Source organism: Mobula hypostoma, chromosome 31, assembly GCF_963921235.1.
Source record: "Mobula hypostoma chromosome 31, sMobHyp1.1, whole genome shotgun sequence".
NCBI classification, from domain to species: domain Eukaryota; kingdom Metazoa; phylum Chordata; class Chondrichthyes; order Myliobatiformes; family Myliobatidae; genus Mobula; species Mobula hypostoma.
The window spans coordinates 6,071,554-6,084,887 of NC_086127.1; the positions used below are offsets into that span (position 1 = coordinate 6,071,554).

Consider the following 13,334-nt stretch of genomic DNA (forward strand, 5'->3'; position numbering starts at 1 on the left):
CGCGCCAGAACGCGCGGGAAGGAACAGCAGTAGATGCTGCCTGACCTACTGAGTTGCTCCAGCTTTTTGTGTGTGTGTTGCCCTGTTAAGGAGAGCTGTGCCCTTTTTCGCTAACAGACTGGTCATGAAATGAAGGAAGTGGATAGACTTTGTTTACGCGCTGCTTCCTGTGCGCGGAGAACTGTCTACAAAACCCAAGCTGGGTAACGAATGATTGATGGTTAGTGGCAAAAGCATTATCTTGACTAGAGGTCTGCAGTGAAGAAACAAAGGGTTAAAGTGTGGGGCGGTGGGGGGATATGTGTGTGTCCGTACATACGTCGGCATCAATCCATGTCTGTATGCATGTGTGGGTGTATGTGTACATGGGTGTATTCAATACTGTATGTGTGCGTATCTCTGTGAACCACGCGGAGGCAGATATATATAGCAGGGGTGCCTCGTACTTTTGCGCAGTACTGAATTTGTCAACGTGGAGCGGAGAGCGAGTTTGTAAATATGCCGGGAACGGCGAGGGTGCAGGGTGAGAGGGAGGGAATATGGGAGGTGGTAGAGGGTCGGGGAGGGGGGTGGTGGTGACACACCCAGCCCTGAGACACCGGGCAAGGTCATTTGATTTCAAACAATCGGTTTACTGATCATCGCAGAATGTCTCCCTGGCGCATCCCGCTCCCTCCCCTCTTTCCCAACCATGAATCCCCTCTCCCTGCCCCCTTCCCACTCTCAGTCCACAAGAGAGACCCGTATCAGAATCGGGTTTATCGTCACTCACATGTGTCATGGAATTGGTTGTTTTTGTCTGCTATATATAGCTGTCACATCTCTCTTCCTGACCCTTCTGTAACACCCCACCCCCTCCCCTCACAAAGCACCGCCCCTCCCACACCCACCAGTCGCTGGGAGCCCTCTGCCCCGTTCGACGGGGAGGGGCGCTGCTCTGCGAAGGGGGGGGGGTTGTTACAGCAGGGTCAGGAAGGCAGGTGTGTGCACTGGGTGCATGAACGCGCATATGTAGTTCTATGCAAGTTGAGATGCACAGACACACTCACACACAGACACACACGAGTCCCACTGTTCTGCACATTCACGCACACTCACTCACTCACACGCAATCACAAACACAACAGCACACCTCGGCCTGCTCACACCCGTCATAGATTTCCCACAGACCCACAACTTCGCGCACTCAGATAGGTTCCCGTACTCACTCTCCCTCGCTCTCTAATCCCTACAGATACCCTCCCCATTCTCACCCTCACACTCCTTCTGCCTCTCCTACCCTCTCTCACACTCTCTCCCCTTTCTCTCTCACACACACTCCCCTATCTCACCCTCACACTCCATCTGTCCCTCAGCCCCCCTTCCCCATTCTTTACCGACACATGAGACCCTCGCCCGCACTCGCACGCCCTCCCCATTCCCTTCCTTCCCTGCATCCTTCTCCCCTCCCCTCGAACTGCCCTTCCCTCCCTCCCTTCCGCACCAGTCCCTCTCCATCTCCCTCCCGCCCCTCCTCACCGGCACACGGACGAGGCCCTCACCTACCTGCGTTACACTTCTTACAGCAGCGATCTCCGTGCGGGTAGCTAAACTCGGAACAGTTCACCATGCTTAGCTGCGTTGCGCTGCCACTGCCGGAGGCGAGCGGCCGCGGAGCAGGAGCGGCTAAAGAGACCCGTGTAAAAAAAAACAACAAAAATCAATCCGGCGCTATCAGGTGAGCAGAGGGACCCGGGGGCGGGGGATTTCAAGGTCAGCATCGGAAAAAGTGTGCGGGCCGACGCGGGAGACGCGAAAACGCGACGCGTCAGGGAAATGAGGTGGGCAGGCGGTGAAAAACAGACGGGGCGCAGAGGAGGACCTGACGCGGGTATCAACATCAGAAGCCACAAACCGTGAAACTAGTCCTGCGACAGGGCCAGAGACCGATATCGACACCGAGTGTGGGGCAACGACAGTGAGCGGGCCGGCTCACACCATCTGTCGCAGTACGGAGCACCCGAGAACCCTTCACACCACGGATTCCAAAACTTCCCATTCACAAAGCACTGACCCCGACACTTCCCATTCACAAACGACTAACCCCGACACCTCCCATTCGCAAACCCGACCCCGAAAACACCTATTCACAAATCACTGACTCCGACACTTCCCATTCATAATCACTGACCCCGACACTTCCCATTCACAAACCACTGACTCCGACACTTCCCAGTCACAAACCACTGACCCCGACACTTCCCATTCACAAACCACTGACCCCGACACTTCCCATTCACAAACCACTGACTCCGACACTTCCCAGTCACAAACCACTGACCCCGACACTTCCCATTCATAATCACTGACCCCGACACTTCCCATTCACAAACCACTGACTCCGACACTTCCCAGTCACAAACCACTGACCCCGACACTTCCCATTCACAAACGACTGACTCCAACAATTACCATTCACAAGCCATTGACACCGACACTTCCCATTCACAAACCACCGACTCCATCAGTTCCCATTCAAAAACCACTGACTCCATCACTTCCCATTCAAAAACCATTGACTCAAAACTTCCCATTCACAAACAATTGACACCGACACTTCCCATTCACAAACGACTGACCCCGAAAACTCCTATTTACAAACCACTGACCCCAACACTTCCCTTTCACAAACCATTGACTCCAACACTTCCCATTCAAAACGACCGACTCCTACACTTCCCATTTAAAAACCATTGACAACGACACTTCCCATTAACGAACCACTGACTCTGACAATTGCCAATCACCAATAACAGACCCCAACACTTCCTGTTCACAAACTACTGACTCTGACACTTTCTGTTCACTCTAACAATCTGCACTCCCAAAGAGACCCCACGAGAGAGAGAGAATGAGAGTGCACACAGGGTTAATTACGCAGACCGAGAGAGCACTTGTTAATTCTCCCTCCGCACCATCCCATCACACACTCCCGGGGTCAGACACAGAGTGAATCTCCCTCCGCACCGTCCCATCACACGCTCCTGGGGTCAGAAACAAAGTGAATCTCCCTCCGCACTGTCCCATCACACACTCCCGGGGTCGGACACAGAGTGAATCTCCCTCCGCACCGTCCCATCACACACTCCCGGGGTCGGACACAGAGTGAAGCTCCCTCCGCATCGTCCCATCACACACTCGCGGGGTCAGACACAGAGTGAATCTCCCTCCGCACTGTCCCATCACACACTCCCGGGGTCGGACACAGAGTGAATCTCCCTCCGCACCATCCCATCACACACTCGCGGGGTCGGACACAGAGTGAAGCTCCCTCCGCACCGTCCCATCACACACTCGCGGGGTCAGACACAGAGTGAATCTCCCTCCGCACCGTCCCATCACACACTCGCGGGGTCAGACACAGAGTGAATCTCCCTCCGCACCGTCCCATCACACACTCCCGGCGTCACACACAGAGTGAATGTCCCTCCGCACCGTCCCATCACACACTCCCGGGATCAGACACAGAGTCAAACTCCCTCTGCACCGTCCCATCACACACCCCCGGGGTCAGACACAGAGTGAAGCTCCCTCCACACCGTCCCATCACACACTCCCGGGGTCAGACACAGAGTGAAGCTCCCACCGCACCATTCCATCACACCCTCCCGGGGTCAGACACAGAGTGAAGCTCCCTCCGCACCGTCCCATCACACACTCCCGGGGTCAGACACAGAGTGAAGCTCCCTCCGCACCATCCCATCACACACTCCCGGGGTCAGACACAGAGTGAAGCTCCCTCCGCACCGTCCCATCACACACTCCCGGGGTCAGACACAGAGTGAAGCTCCCTCCACACCATCCCATCACAAACTCCCGGGGTCAGACACAGAGTGAAGCTCCCCCCGCACCGTCCCATCACACACTCCCGGGGTCAGACACAGAGTGAAGCTCCCTCCGCACTGTCCCATGACACACTCCCGGGGTCAGACACAGAGTGAATCTCCCTCCACACCGTCCCATCACACACTCCCGGGGTCAGACACAGAGTGAATCTCCCCCCGCACCGTCCCATCACACACTCCCGGGGTCAGACACAGAGTGAATCTCCCTCCACACCGTCCCATCACACACTCCAGGGGTTGGACACAGTGTGAAGCTCCCTCCGCACCGTCCTATCACACACTCCAGGGGTTGGACACAGTGTGAAGCTCCCTCTGCACCGTCCCATCACACACTCCCGGGTCAGACACAGAGTGAAGCTCCCTCCACACCGTCCCATCACACCCTCCCGGGGTCAGACACAGAGTGCAGCTCCCTCCACACCATCCCATCTCAAACTCCCGGGGTCAGACACAGAGTGAAGCTCCCCCCGCACCGTCCCATCACACACTCCTGGGGTCAGACACAAACTGAAGCTCCCCCCACACCGTCCCATCACACACTCCCGGGTCAGACACAGAGTGAAGCTCCCTCCACACCGTCCCATCACACAGTCCCAGGGTCAGACGCAGAGTGAAGCTCCCTCCGCACCATCCCATCACACACTCCCTGGGTCAGACACAGAGTGAATCTCCTTCCGCACCGTCCCATCACACACTCCCGGGATCGGACACAGAGTGAAGCTCCCTCCGCACCGTCCCATCACACACTCCCGGGGTCAGACACAGAGTGAATCTCCCTCCGCACCGTCCCATCACACACTCGCGGGGTCAGACAGAGTGAATCTCCCTCCGCACCGTTCCATCACACACTCCCGGGGTCAGACAGAGAGTGAAACTCCCTCCACACCATCCCATCACACACTCCCGTGATCAGACACAGAGTCAAACTCCCTCTGCACCGTCCCATCACACACCCCCGGGGTCAGACACACAGTGAAGCTCCCTCCGCACCGTCCCATCGCACACACCCGGGCTCAGACACACAGTGAAGCTCCCTCCGCACCATCCTATCACACACTCCAGGGGTTGGACACAGTGTGAAGCTCCCTCCACACCGTCCCATCACACAGTCCCGGGGTCAGACACAGAGTGAAGCTCCCTCCGCACCGTCCCATCACAAACTCCCAGGGTCACACACAGAGTGATGCTCCCTCCGCACGGTTCCATCACACCCTCCCGGGGTCAGACACAGAGAGGAGCTCCCTCCGCACCCTCCCATCACAAACTCCCGGGGTCAGACACAGAGTGAAGCTCCCCCCACACCGTCCCATCACACACCCCTGGGGTCAGACACAGAGTGAATCTCCCTCCGCACCGTCCCATCGCACACACCCGGGCTCAGACACACAGTGAAGCTCCCTCCGCACCATCCTATCACACACTCCAGGGGTTGGACACAGTGTGAAGCTCCCTCCGCACTGTCCCATCACACAGTCCCGGGGTCAGACACAGAGTGAAGTTCCCTCCGCACCGTCCCGTCGCACACTCCAGGGGTCAAACACAGAGTGAAACTCCCTCCACACCGTCCCATCACACACTCCCGAGGTCAGACAAAGAGTGAAGCGCCCTCCACACCGTCCCATCACACACTCTCTCGGTCAGACACAGAGTGAAGCGCCCTCCGCACCGTCCCATCACACACTCCCGGGGTCAGACACAGAGAGGAGCTGTGCTGACTGAGCTGGGAGAAATCGAAGCAAAACTACTGGATAAAGTTCGTGGAATACTTTGGAGGTGGCACTAAAAGTCTCTTGGACAACTGAGTGAGTGACGGCGTTGGTGTGGAAGCTCGGTGTGGAGTTTTAGTGCCGGTTTGGACTGGGTTTGTTGGCGGCTGCTAACTACGTAGCTCCCAGCTGTGGCCGCTGGCAACTCGCCAGGAAGCTGGTTCGCTCCAAAACCGGAGGCAAACGCCGTAGTTCCCCCCATTGACATCGGGGCAACGTTCCTCCTCCATTGTTTTCCTGATTTTCGTCCGGTGTCGGTGCCGGAGCATCAGAAAGGACGTTTCGACTTCTCCCGGCCTGGGTCTCTGCAAGTCCGACGGAGCCTTTCCTGGCGCCGAGCCAGCGAGGAACTGTCGACTGCAAACTTTCCCGGCCAGTTACTCGTTTCGCTCCAGGACTTCTAATCGACACCGCTGTAGGATTCTCGGACTGGAAACAGCGCCAGCATACCGGACCGGTCTCCAGGGAGTCGCGGGCCTTCGGGGAGTTACGCAAGGGCGGCTGCCTCCCCGGCCTCGGACAACGCCCTGTTTCGGTCGGTGAAGGTGGAACGTGGGGTGCAATGTATTTTGCGCCCTGGAATGACACTAGAAAAGTGTGCGGAGGCAATGGAGGACCTTGTGGGGAAAGGTGGTATTCTGGCCACCGAAAAGGAGTTCGGAAAGGCGGTGTTCTATCTGGCGAATGAAGAGCTAGTGCACCGGGCCCTAAGCAGGGGAGTCACGGTAGACAACATCTTTTTACCTATGGAGCTGGTGACGGCCCTCACGCAACGTATCGTGCTTGGGCATGTTAAGCCTTTCATTCCAAATGAGGACTTGCTTCCCCCACTGGCCCGTTTAGGGCAAGTAAGGTCGGAGATCACTGCCATCCGACACAAATTTAAGAGACGCACCCTCCGCACCGTAATCTCTTTCCGGCGTCAGGTATTCATGCAGCTGGAAAGGGAGGACGATGTTGAGGGCCGCTTTACTGTCCGGCACGAGGGAGTAGATTACCAGGTGGACTGGAGCTCCGAGCGCCCACGGTGCCATGCGTGCAGGGAGGTGGGGCACTTTCGGAGGGACTGTCCTGCCGCCCGGAACCCGAGGGAGCCCACTTCGGGCACCAGTGCCCCAGCTACCTCTGCCCCTGATCCTACTCCTGCGCCTGCATCTGATCCTGCCCCGGCCCCTCACCCTGCCCCTACCCCTGTCCCTATTCCTACGGTTGGGTAAGAAGGCAAAGAAGAAATCCAAACACCCCAAGAAGCGGGCCTTTGAGGCCGCAGAGCTCACGCCCATTTCGCCTGAAGTGGAGCGTGGGGCTCGGGGAGGTGCGCAAGCAGACGGGGCGATGGAAACAGAAGGCGCCGCCCCATCGGTGAAGCCTGCACCTGTGTGCTCCTCCGGCGTGAAGAGGAGAAGGGAACGTTCCCGCAAGAGGGCAGGGGATGTAGATGCGGGGGAGTCCCAGGAAGGGGTGGGAATCCGGGTAGGGGTTGGTTCTAAACCTGAGTCCTCAGATGTAGCCACCAGTCCTGGGGTAGATGGTGTGGTTGTGCAAAAAGCTTGTGACAGCCCTGTTTGCAGAAATGAGGCAGCCCTGGAGGCCTCCACCCAGGACCTACAAGTCAGCGCCTCTCTGGAGGCCAGTGTACCGAATAGTGTAAGAGGAGACGAGACAAGATTCTCTCACTCTCAGCACCAGGCGGCTTGTGAATCCCTTGGACCAAAGGTGCCGGGTTCCCCTCTATGCCTGCCCCCTGGGGAGGACGATATTCTGTGCACGTCGACCCCAGCAATAAATGACTTGCAGGGAGTCCCTGAGGATTGTCCCTCCACTGTCGCAGATGTGGATGAGGCTGATGCGACGGTGGAGCGGGCAGGTAACAGCGAGGTGCCCGCTGTGGGTGTGGGTCACAAGCACAGCCATCTATTGGAACATGCGGGGAGGCCGATGGGGATTCTGTCTGCAGTGACGGGTTGGAGGGGGACTCTTTCAATAGTGAAACAATGGACATCCTCACCCCTCCTGAGAAATCCCCATTGATACCTGTAGAGGAAATTAAGCATTTCATTCTCACCTCTGAGGGTGCCAAGCACCGGCCTCAACTAGCCTCACTTCGCTGGCCCAGCATGCCGAGGCTGGTGAGGTCCCTGTGAGTCATCCTCGGACGGAAGGGAAAGGGAAAGAGGAATGCGGTCTCGGGGAACGACAGACGGCAACTAAAATCTTTCCTGAATGACCTAGTAAGGGACATCAGAGGGAGAAGCAGCCTCGCTCCAACTGGGGATGGTGGGTCACAGGGTGTTGCTGGTACCGCTTGAGCCCGGAAGGCAAAAAGTATCCTTGCTTTCTTTCCGGACAGTGTGGTGGAAGGCGCCTCCGCTCTCACCGAAATGGGCACAGCTGCTGAGACCTAGTGTGCTCCCGCCATGAAGCTTACCATAGCTAGTCTCAATGTAAACGGCAGCAGGGGTCCTCTTCGCAGGCATAACAATCTCTCAGTCCTCAGGGATGGGCGGTATACGGTGAGTTTCCTGCAGGAAACCCATACCATCCCTGGGGACGAGTCTGCTTGACTCCTGGAGTGGCAGGGCGGGGTCTACATGAACCACCTCAGCTCCATTTCTAGCGGGGTGGCGATCCTGTTGGCCCCGACCTTCCAGCCAGTAATTGAAAGAGTCCAGGACATTGTGCCCGGCCGTCTGCTCCACCTGGCTGTGCGCCTGGATGGCGTACCATTGCATTTTATCAATGTGTACGCTCCCAGGCACGGTGTGATGCAGACGCGCCTATTCTGTCAGCTGTCCACCCTGCTGAGCTCCATCGATCCTGGGGACTGCGTAATCCTCGGGGGAGATTTCAATTGTACCCTCGAGGCGGAGGACCGCTCGGGCCTCCAACGCGACCCAGCAACAGCAAAAAAGTTAAAGGAGCTAGTCGGCTCCTTTGACTTGGTGGACAGCTGGCGGAATTTTCACCCCAACTCTAGCGCCTTCTCGAGAAGGTCCAGAGAAGGAGGTTCCAGGATAAACCGCATGTAGATCTCTCGGGCCTACGCCTCCCGCGTGTCGGCGTCCTCCATGCGGCCAGTGTCGTGCTCGGATCATCACCTTGTGTGGATGGAATTTATTCCACTACACCCTCGGGTGGGATCCGGGTATTGGCATTTTAACAACCAGCTGCTGGAGGACAGCCGATTCCGGGATTCGTTCCGAGCATTCTGGGTCTCCTGGAAGGAGAGGCGGAGAGAGTTCTGCTCCCTACGGCTATGGTGGAGGTTTTTATGTCGGGAGTACACTAGGGGGTCGACAAAGAGGCGAGGCGCTGAGATTGAGCGGCTTGAGAGAGCGTTGCTTGACCTGGAGTCCCGCCTCGGTCCGACCACTGGAGACCAGCAGCTGTGGCAGGAATACCAGGAGAAGAAGGATGCACTAAGGGACCTGCAGCTCCAGCAGTCCCGAGGTGCGTACGTGAGGTCACGGATCCAAATGCTGCAGGATTTGGACCGTGGCTCACCCTTCTTCTACTCGTTGGAGAGGTGGCGGGGAGCTCAAAAGCGGCTAGTGGAATTGTTGGCTGCCGATGGCTCCTCCATCACGGACCCTGATGGAATTAACAACGAGGTCCGTTCATTCTATCGGTCCTTATTCTCGCCTGATCCGTCAAATGCGGAGGCGTGTAATGAGGTCTGCAAGGATTTGCCAAAGGTCAGTCCAGAGGATGCAGTGCGTCTGGATGCCCCCCTGACTCAGGAGGAGCTGTCCACTGCCCTTCGGCAACTCCGGAGGGGCAAGTCCCCTGGTTTGGATGGACTGAGTGTTGAGTTTTATCAGGCTTTTTGGGATGTCCTGGGGGATGATTACAGCCTTGTCCTAGGGGAGAGCCTAGCCACCGGAGAAATGCCCCTCTCATGGCGAAGAGCTGTTGTGGTCCTACTGCCCAAGAAGGGAGACCTCCGCCTGCTAAAGAACTGGCGGCCGGTCTCCCTCTTGTGCGCGGACTACAAGATCTTCGCCCGGGCAATGGCCAACCGTCTGGGTTCGGTAATTGGACAGGTGGTCCATCCTGACCAATCTTACACGGTCCCGGGCCGCTCCATCCAGGACAATGTCCACCTAGTACGGGACCTGATCCACCTACTCCAGGAGACTGAAACCCCGGCAGCGTTTCTTCCTCTTGACCAGGAGAAGGCGTTTGACCGGGTGGACCACAGTTTCCTGCTGGGCACCCTGCAGGCTTTTGGGCTCGGACCACACTTTGTGGCCCGAGTTCGGCTCCTGTACTCTGCCGCAGAGTGCCCAGTTAAGATTAACGGATCATTGACAGGACCTATCCACTTCCGAAGAGGAGTGCATCAAGGGTGCCCCATGTCCAGTCAACTGTATGCGATCTGTGTCGAGCCATTCCTCAGCCTTCTTCGGCAAAGGCTGACAGGTCTGGTTCTGCGTGAACCGGACATGGAGGTCATCCTCTCGGCCTACGCCGATGACGTACTCCTCACGATGACAGACCCCTGTGACCTGCGGAGGATGCGCGAGTGCCAAGATGTTTTCTCGGCAGCATCCTCCGCGAGGATCAACTGGGCGAAATGTTCCGGACTCTTAGTAGGCCAGTGGCAGGTGGACTCCCTGCCGGAGGAGATGAGAGCTTTTGAGTGGAGCACCAGACGTCTTCTCTATCTGGGAGTCTACCTGAGTCCTTCTGGGGATACCCGACTGGCGAACTGGCAGGACCTGGAGACAGAAGTCATGGCCCGGCTGGGGCGCTGGTCAGGCCTTCTCAGGGTGCTTTCCTATCGAGGCAGGGTGGTGGTCATAAACCAGCTGGTGGCCTCCATGTTGTGGTACCGGATGGTCACCTTGGCCCCCCCTGCCCCTTTTGTCGTGAGAATGCAGAGGAAGCTAGTGGACTTCTTCTGGGGAAACAGGAAACACTGGGTCTCTGCAGTGGTTCTGAGTCTCCCAGTAGGAGAGGGCGGACAGTCGCTGGTGTGTGTACGCACACGGCTGGCGGCTCTCCGCCTCAGGACTCTGCAGAGATTCCTGTACGCCGAGCACCCTCCCAGGTGGCACGTGTTGGCAACTTTCTTCCTCCGGAGGGGCTGCTGCCTTCACGAAGATATGCAGCTACCACCGGCAGGCGTCAGCCGTGCTGCTTTGCAGAGGCTGCCTGGCTTCTATCAGGACCTACTGAGAGTCTGGAACATGGTTGCCTCAGGCCGGGAATCCCCTCCTCTGGCAGAGGGCGGGGTCCTGGCCGACCCTTGCCCTGCCTCAGCGGATGTCGGTGCGGCTCAGGTGTGTGGATCGACTCAAGCTGAGCTGCTCGTCGGGCCCAGGCCCCGCAGCCTTACCCGAGAGACGAATCCACACAACTTGAGCCGTCTCTCATCGACACCCACAATCCCATTCAGGGATGCAGGCAGGAGGTACCTTTATGGGCTGCTGCTCCACACCCTCCACTTCCTAGCCCTTGTCCACCGCCCCGACACGCCATGGCGGTCGGTCTTCCCACCTGGAGGTGAGGGGGGTCCCCAATGGAAGTCCCTTTACAAGGGAGTCCTCCCCATGCACCTTGGGGATCTCGGCTGGAGGGTGCTGCACAAAGTGGTGCCCTGCAATAAGTTCTTTAGTCTGTACACGGATATCCCAGCCGCATGTCACTTCTGCGGGCTGGAGGAGACCGTGTACCACATGTACGTGGAGTGTGTGAGGCTGCAGCCCCTTTTCGCGTTTTTGCGTGGGCTGCTTCTCGCCTTCTGGTTGCATTTCAGTCCCACCCTAGTCATATATGGTCATCCAGTAAGGAGGGGGGCACAGAGGGATGAGGATGTCCTTGTCAACTTGCTCCTGGGGCTGGCGAAAATTGCCATCCGTGGCTCCTGGAAAAGGGTGTCAGGAGGATCTCCCCGGGCGGACTGCCTGGCTATTTTTAGGGGGTATGTTCGTGCCCGGGTGAACATTGAAAAGGAATACGCACAGTCCACGGCGACCGTAGAGGTGTTCCGGGACCGTTCAGCTCCGCGGGGTGTAAATGCCATCATTGATGAGGATGGCAATATATTGGTTTAACATGTATTGTCTGTTTGTAGTGTAGTAAATATGTTAGTCACTGGTTTTGTAAATATTGTATAGCACCGACATTTGTAATAAAGAATTTTGTTTAAAAAAAAAGGGGACAGACACTGAGTGAAGCTCCCTCCACACCGTCCCATCACACACTGCCGGGGTCAGACACGGAGTGAATCTCCCTCCTCACCATCCTATCACACACCCCCGCGGTCAGTCACAGAGTGAAGTTCCCTCCGCACCGTGCCATCACACACTCCTGGGGTCAGACACAGAGTGAATCTCCCTCCACACCATCCCATCACACACCCCCGTGGTCAGACACGGAGTGAATGTCCCTCCGCACCGTTCCATCACACACCCCCGGGGTCAGACACAGAATGAAGTTTCCTCCGCACCGTCCCATCACACACTCCTGGGGTCAGACACAGAGTGAATCTCCCTCCACACCGTCCCATCACACACCCCCGTGGTCAGACACGGAGTGAATCTCCTTCCGCACTGTTCCATCACACACTCCCGGGGTCAGACACAGAATGAAGTTCCCTCCACACCGTCCCATCACACACTCCTGGGGTCAGACACAGAGTGAAGCTCCCTCCGCACCGTCCCATCACACACTCCCGGGGTCAGACACGGAGTGAATCTCCTTCCGCACTGTTCCATCACACACTCCCGGGGTCAGACACAGAATGAAGTTCCCTCCACACCGTCCCATCACACACTCCTGAGATCAGTCAAGGAGTGAAGCTCTCTCCACACCGTCCTATCACACGCTCCTGGGGTCAGAGACAGAGTGAAGCTCCCCCCACACCGTTCAGTCACAGACTGCCTGGTTGAGACTCAGTGAAACTACCCCTTCTCCAGGAACTGTTGAGACACAGTATAAAAGCACCCCTCTACCCTTCCTGACAAGCGGGAATCTGCAGATGCTTGAAATTCGGGCAACACACACAAAGTGCCGGAGGAACTCAGCAGACCAGGCAGCATCTGTGGAAATGAATAAAAGTTCGACCTTTCAGGCCGAGTCCCTTCATCAGGACTGGTCACACAATGTCTTGGTGCGGTTATCTCTCGAGCCCCACCAGTGACATGCCGTCCCCCAGACTGAAGGCTGCCGGACCCATCTGCAGCTCCTTCCCCTTTACTGATTGACATCAGTCATGGAGACGACCCAGAGGTCCACGGCACTGGCTGACCCGTCGCACGGTATGGCTCTCATTCACGGCAGTCTGAAGGTGAGGGGGAAGGTGAGTGAGTGGGAGGGTGAAGTGAGAGGCTGGGAGGTGATAGGTGGAGCCAGGCGAGGGGGAAGGTGAGTGAGTGGGGGGGTGAAGTGAGAGGCTGGGGGGTGATAAGTGGAGCCAGGCGAGGGGGAAGGTGAGTGAGTGGGAGGGTGAAGTGAGAGGCTGGGAGGTGATAGGTGGAGCCAGGCGAGGGGGAAGGTGAGTGAGTGGGAGGGTGAAGTGAGAGGCTGGGGGGTGATAGGTGGAGCCAGGCGAGGGGGAAGGTGAGTGAGTGGGAGGGTGAAGTGAGAGGCCGGGAGGTGATAGGTGGAGCCAGGTGAGGGGGAAGGTGAGTGAGTGGGAGGGTGAAGTGAGAGGCTGGGAGGTGATAGGTGGAGGAGG

At 57.5% G+C, this 13,334-nt stretch overlaps 1 protein-coding gene across 1 annotated transcript in view; it reads right to left on the reverse strand.

Moving 5' to 3' along the window:
* Window positions 1-2,327, reverse strand: part of LOC134339983 (uncharacterized) — a 64,207-nt gene extending 61,880 nt beyond the window's left edge. Inside the window, exon 1 of the mRNA XM_063036814.1 lies at window positions 1,546-2,327. Within this exon, the coding sequence (XP_062892884.1) occupies window positions 1,546-1,609 (64 nt within the window). The 5' untranslated portion in view covers window positions 1,610-2,327. The remainder of the gene's footprint in view (window positions 1-1,545) is intronic.
* Between the last annotated feature and the right edge of the window lie 11,007 nt (window positions 2,328-13,334).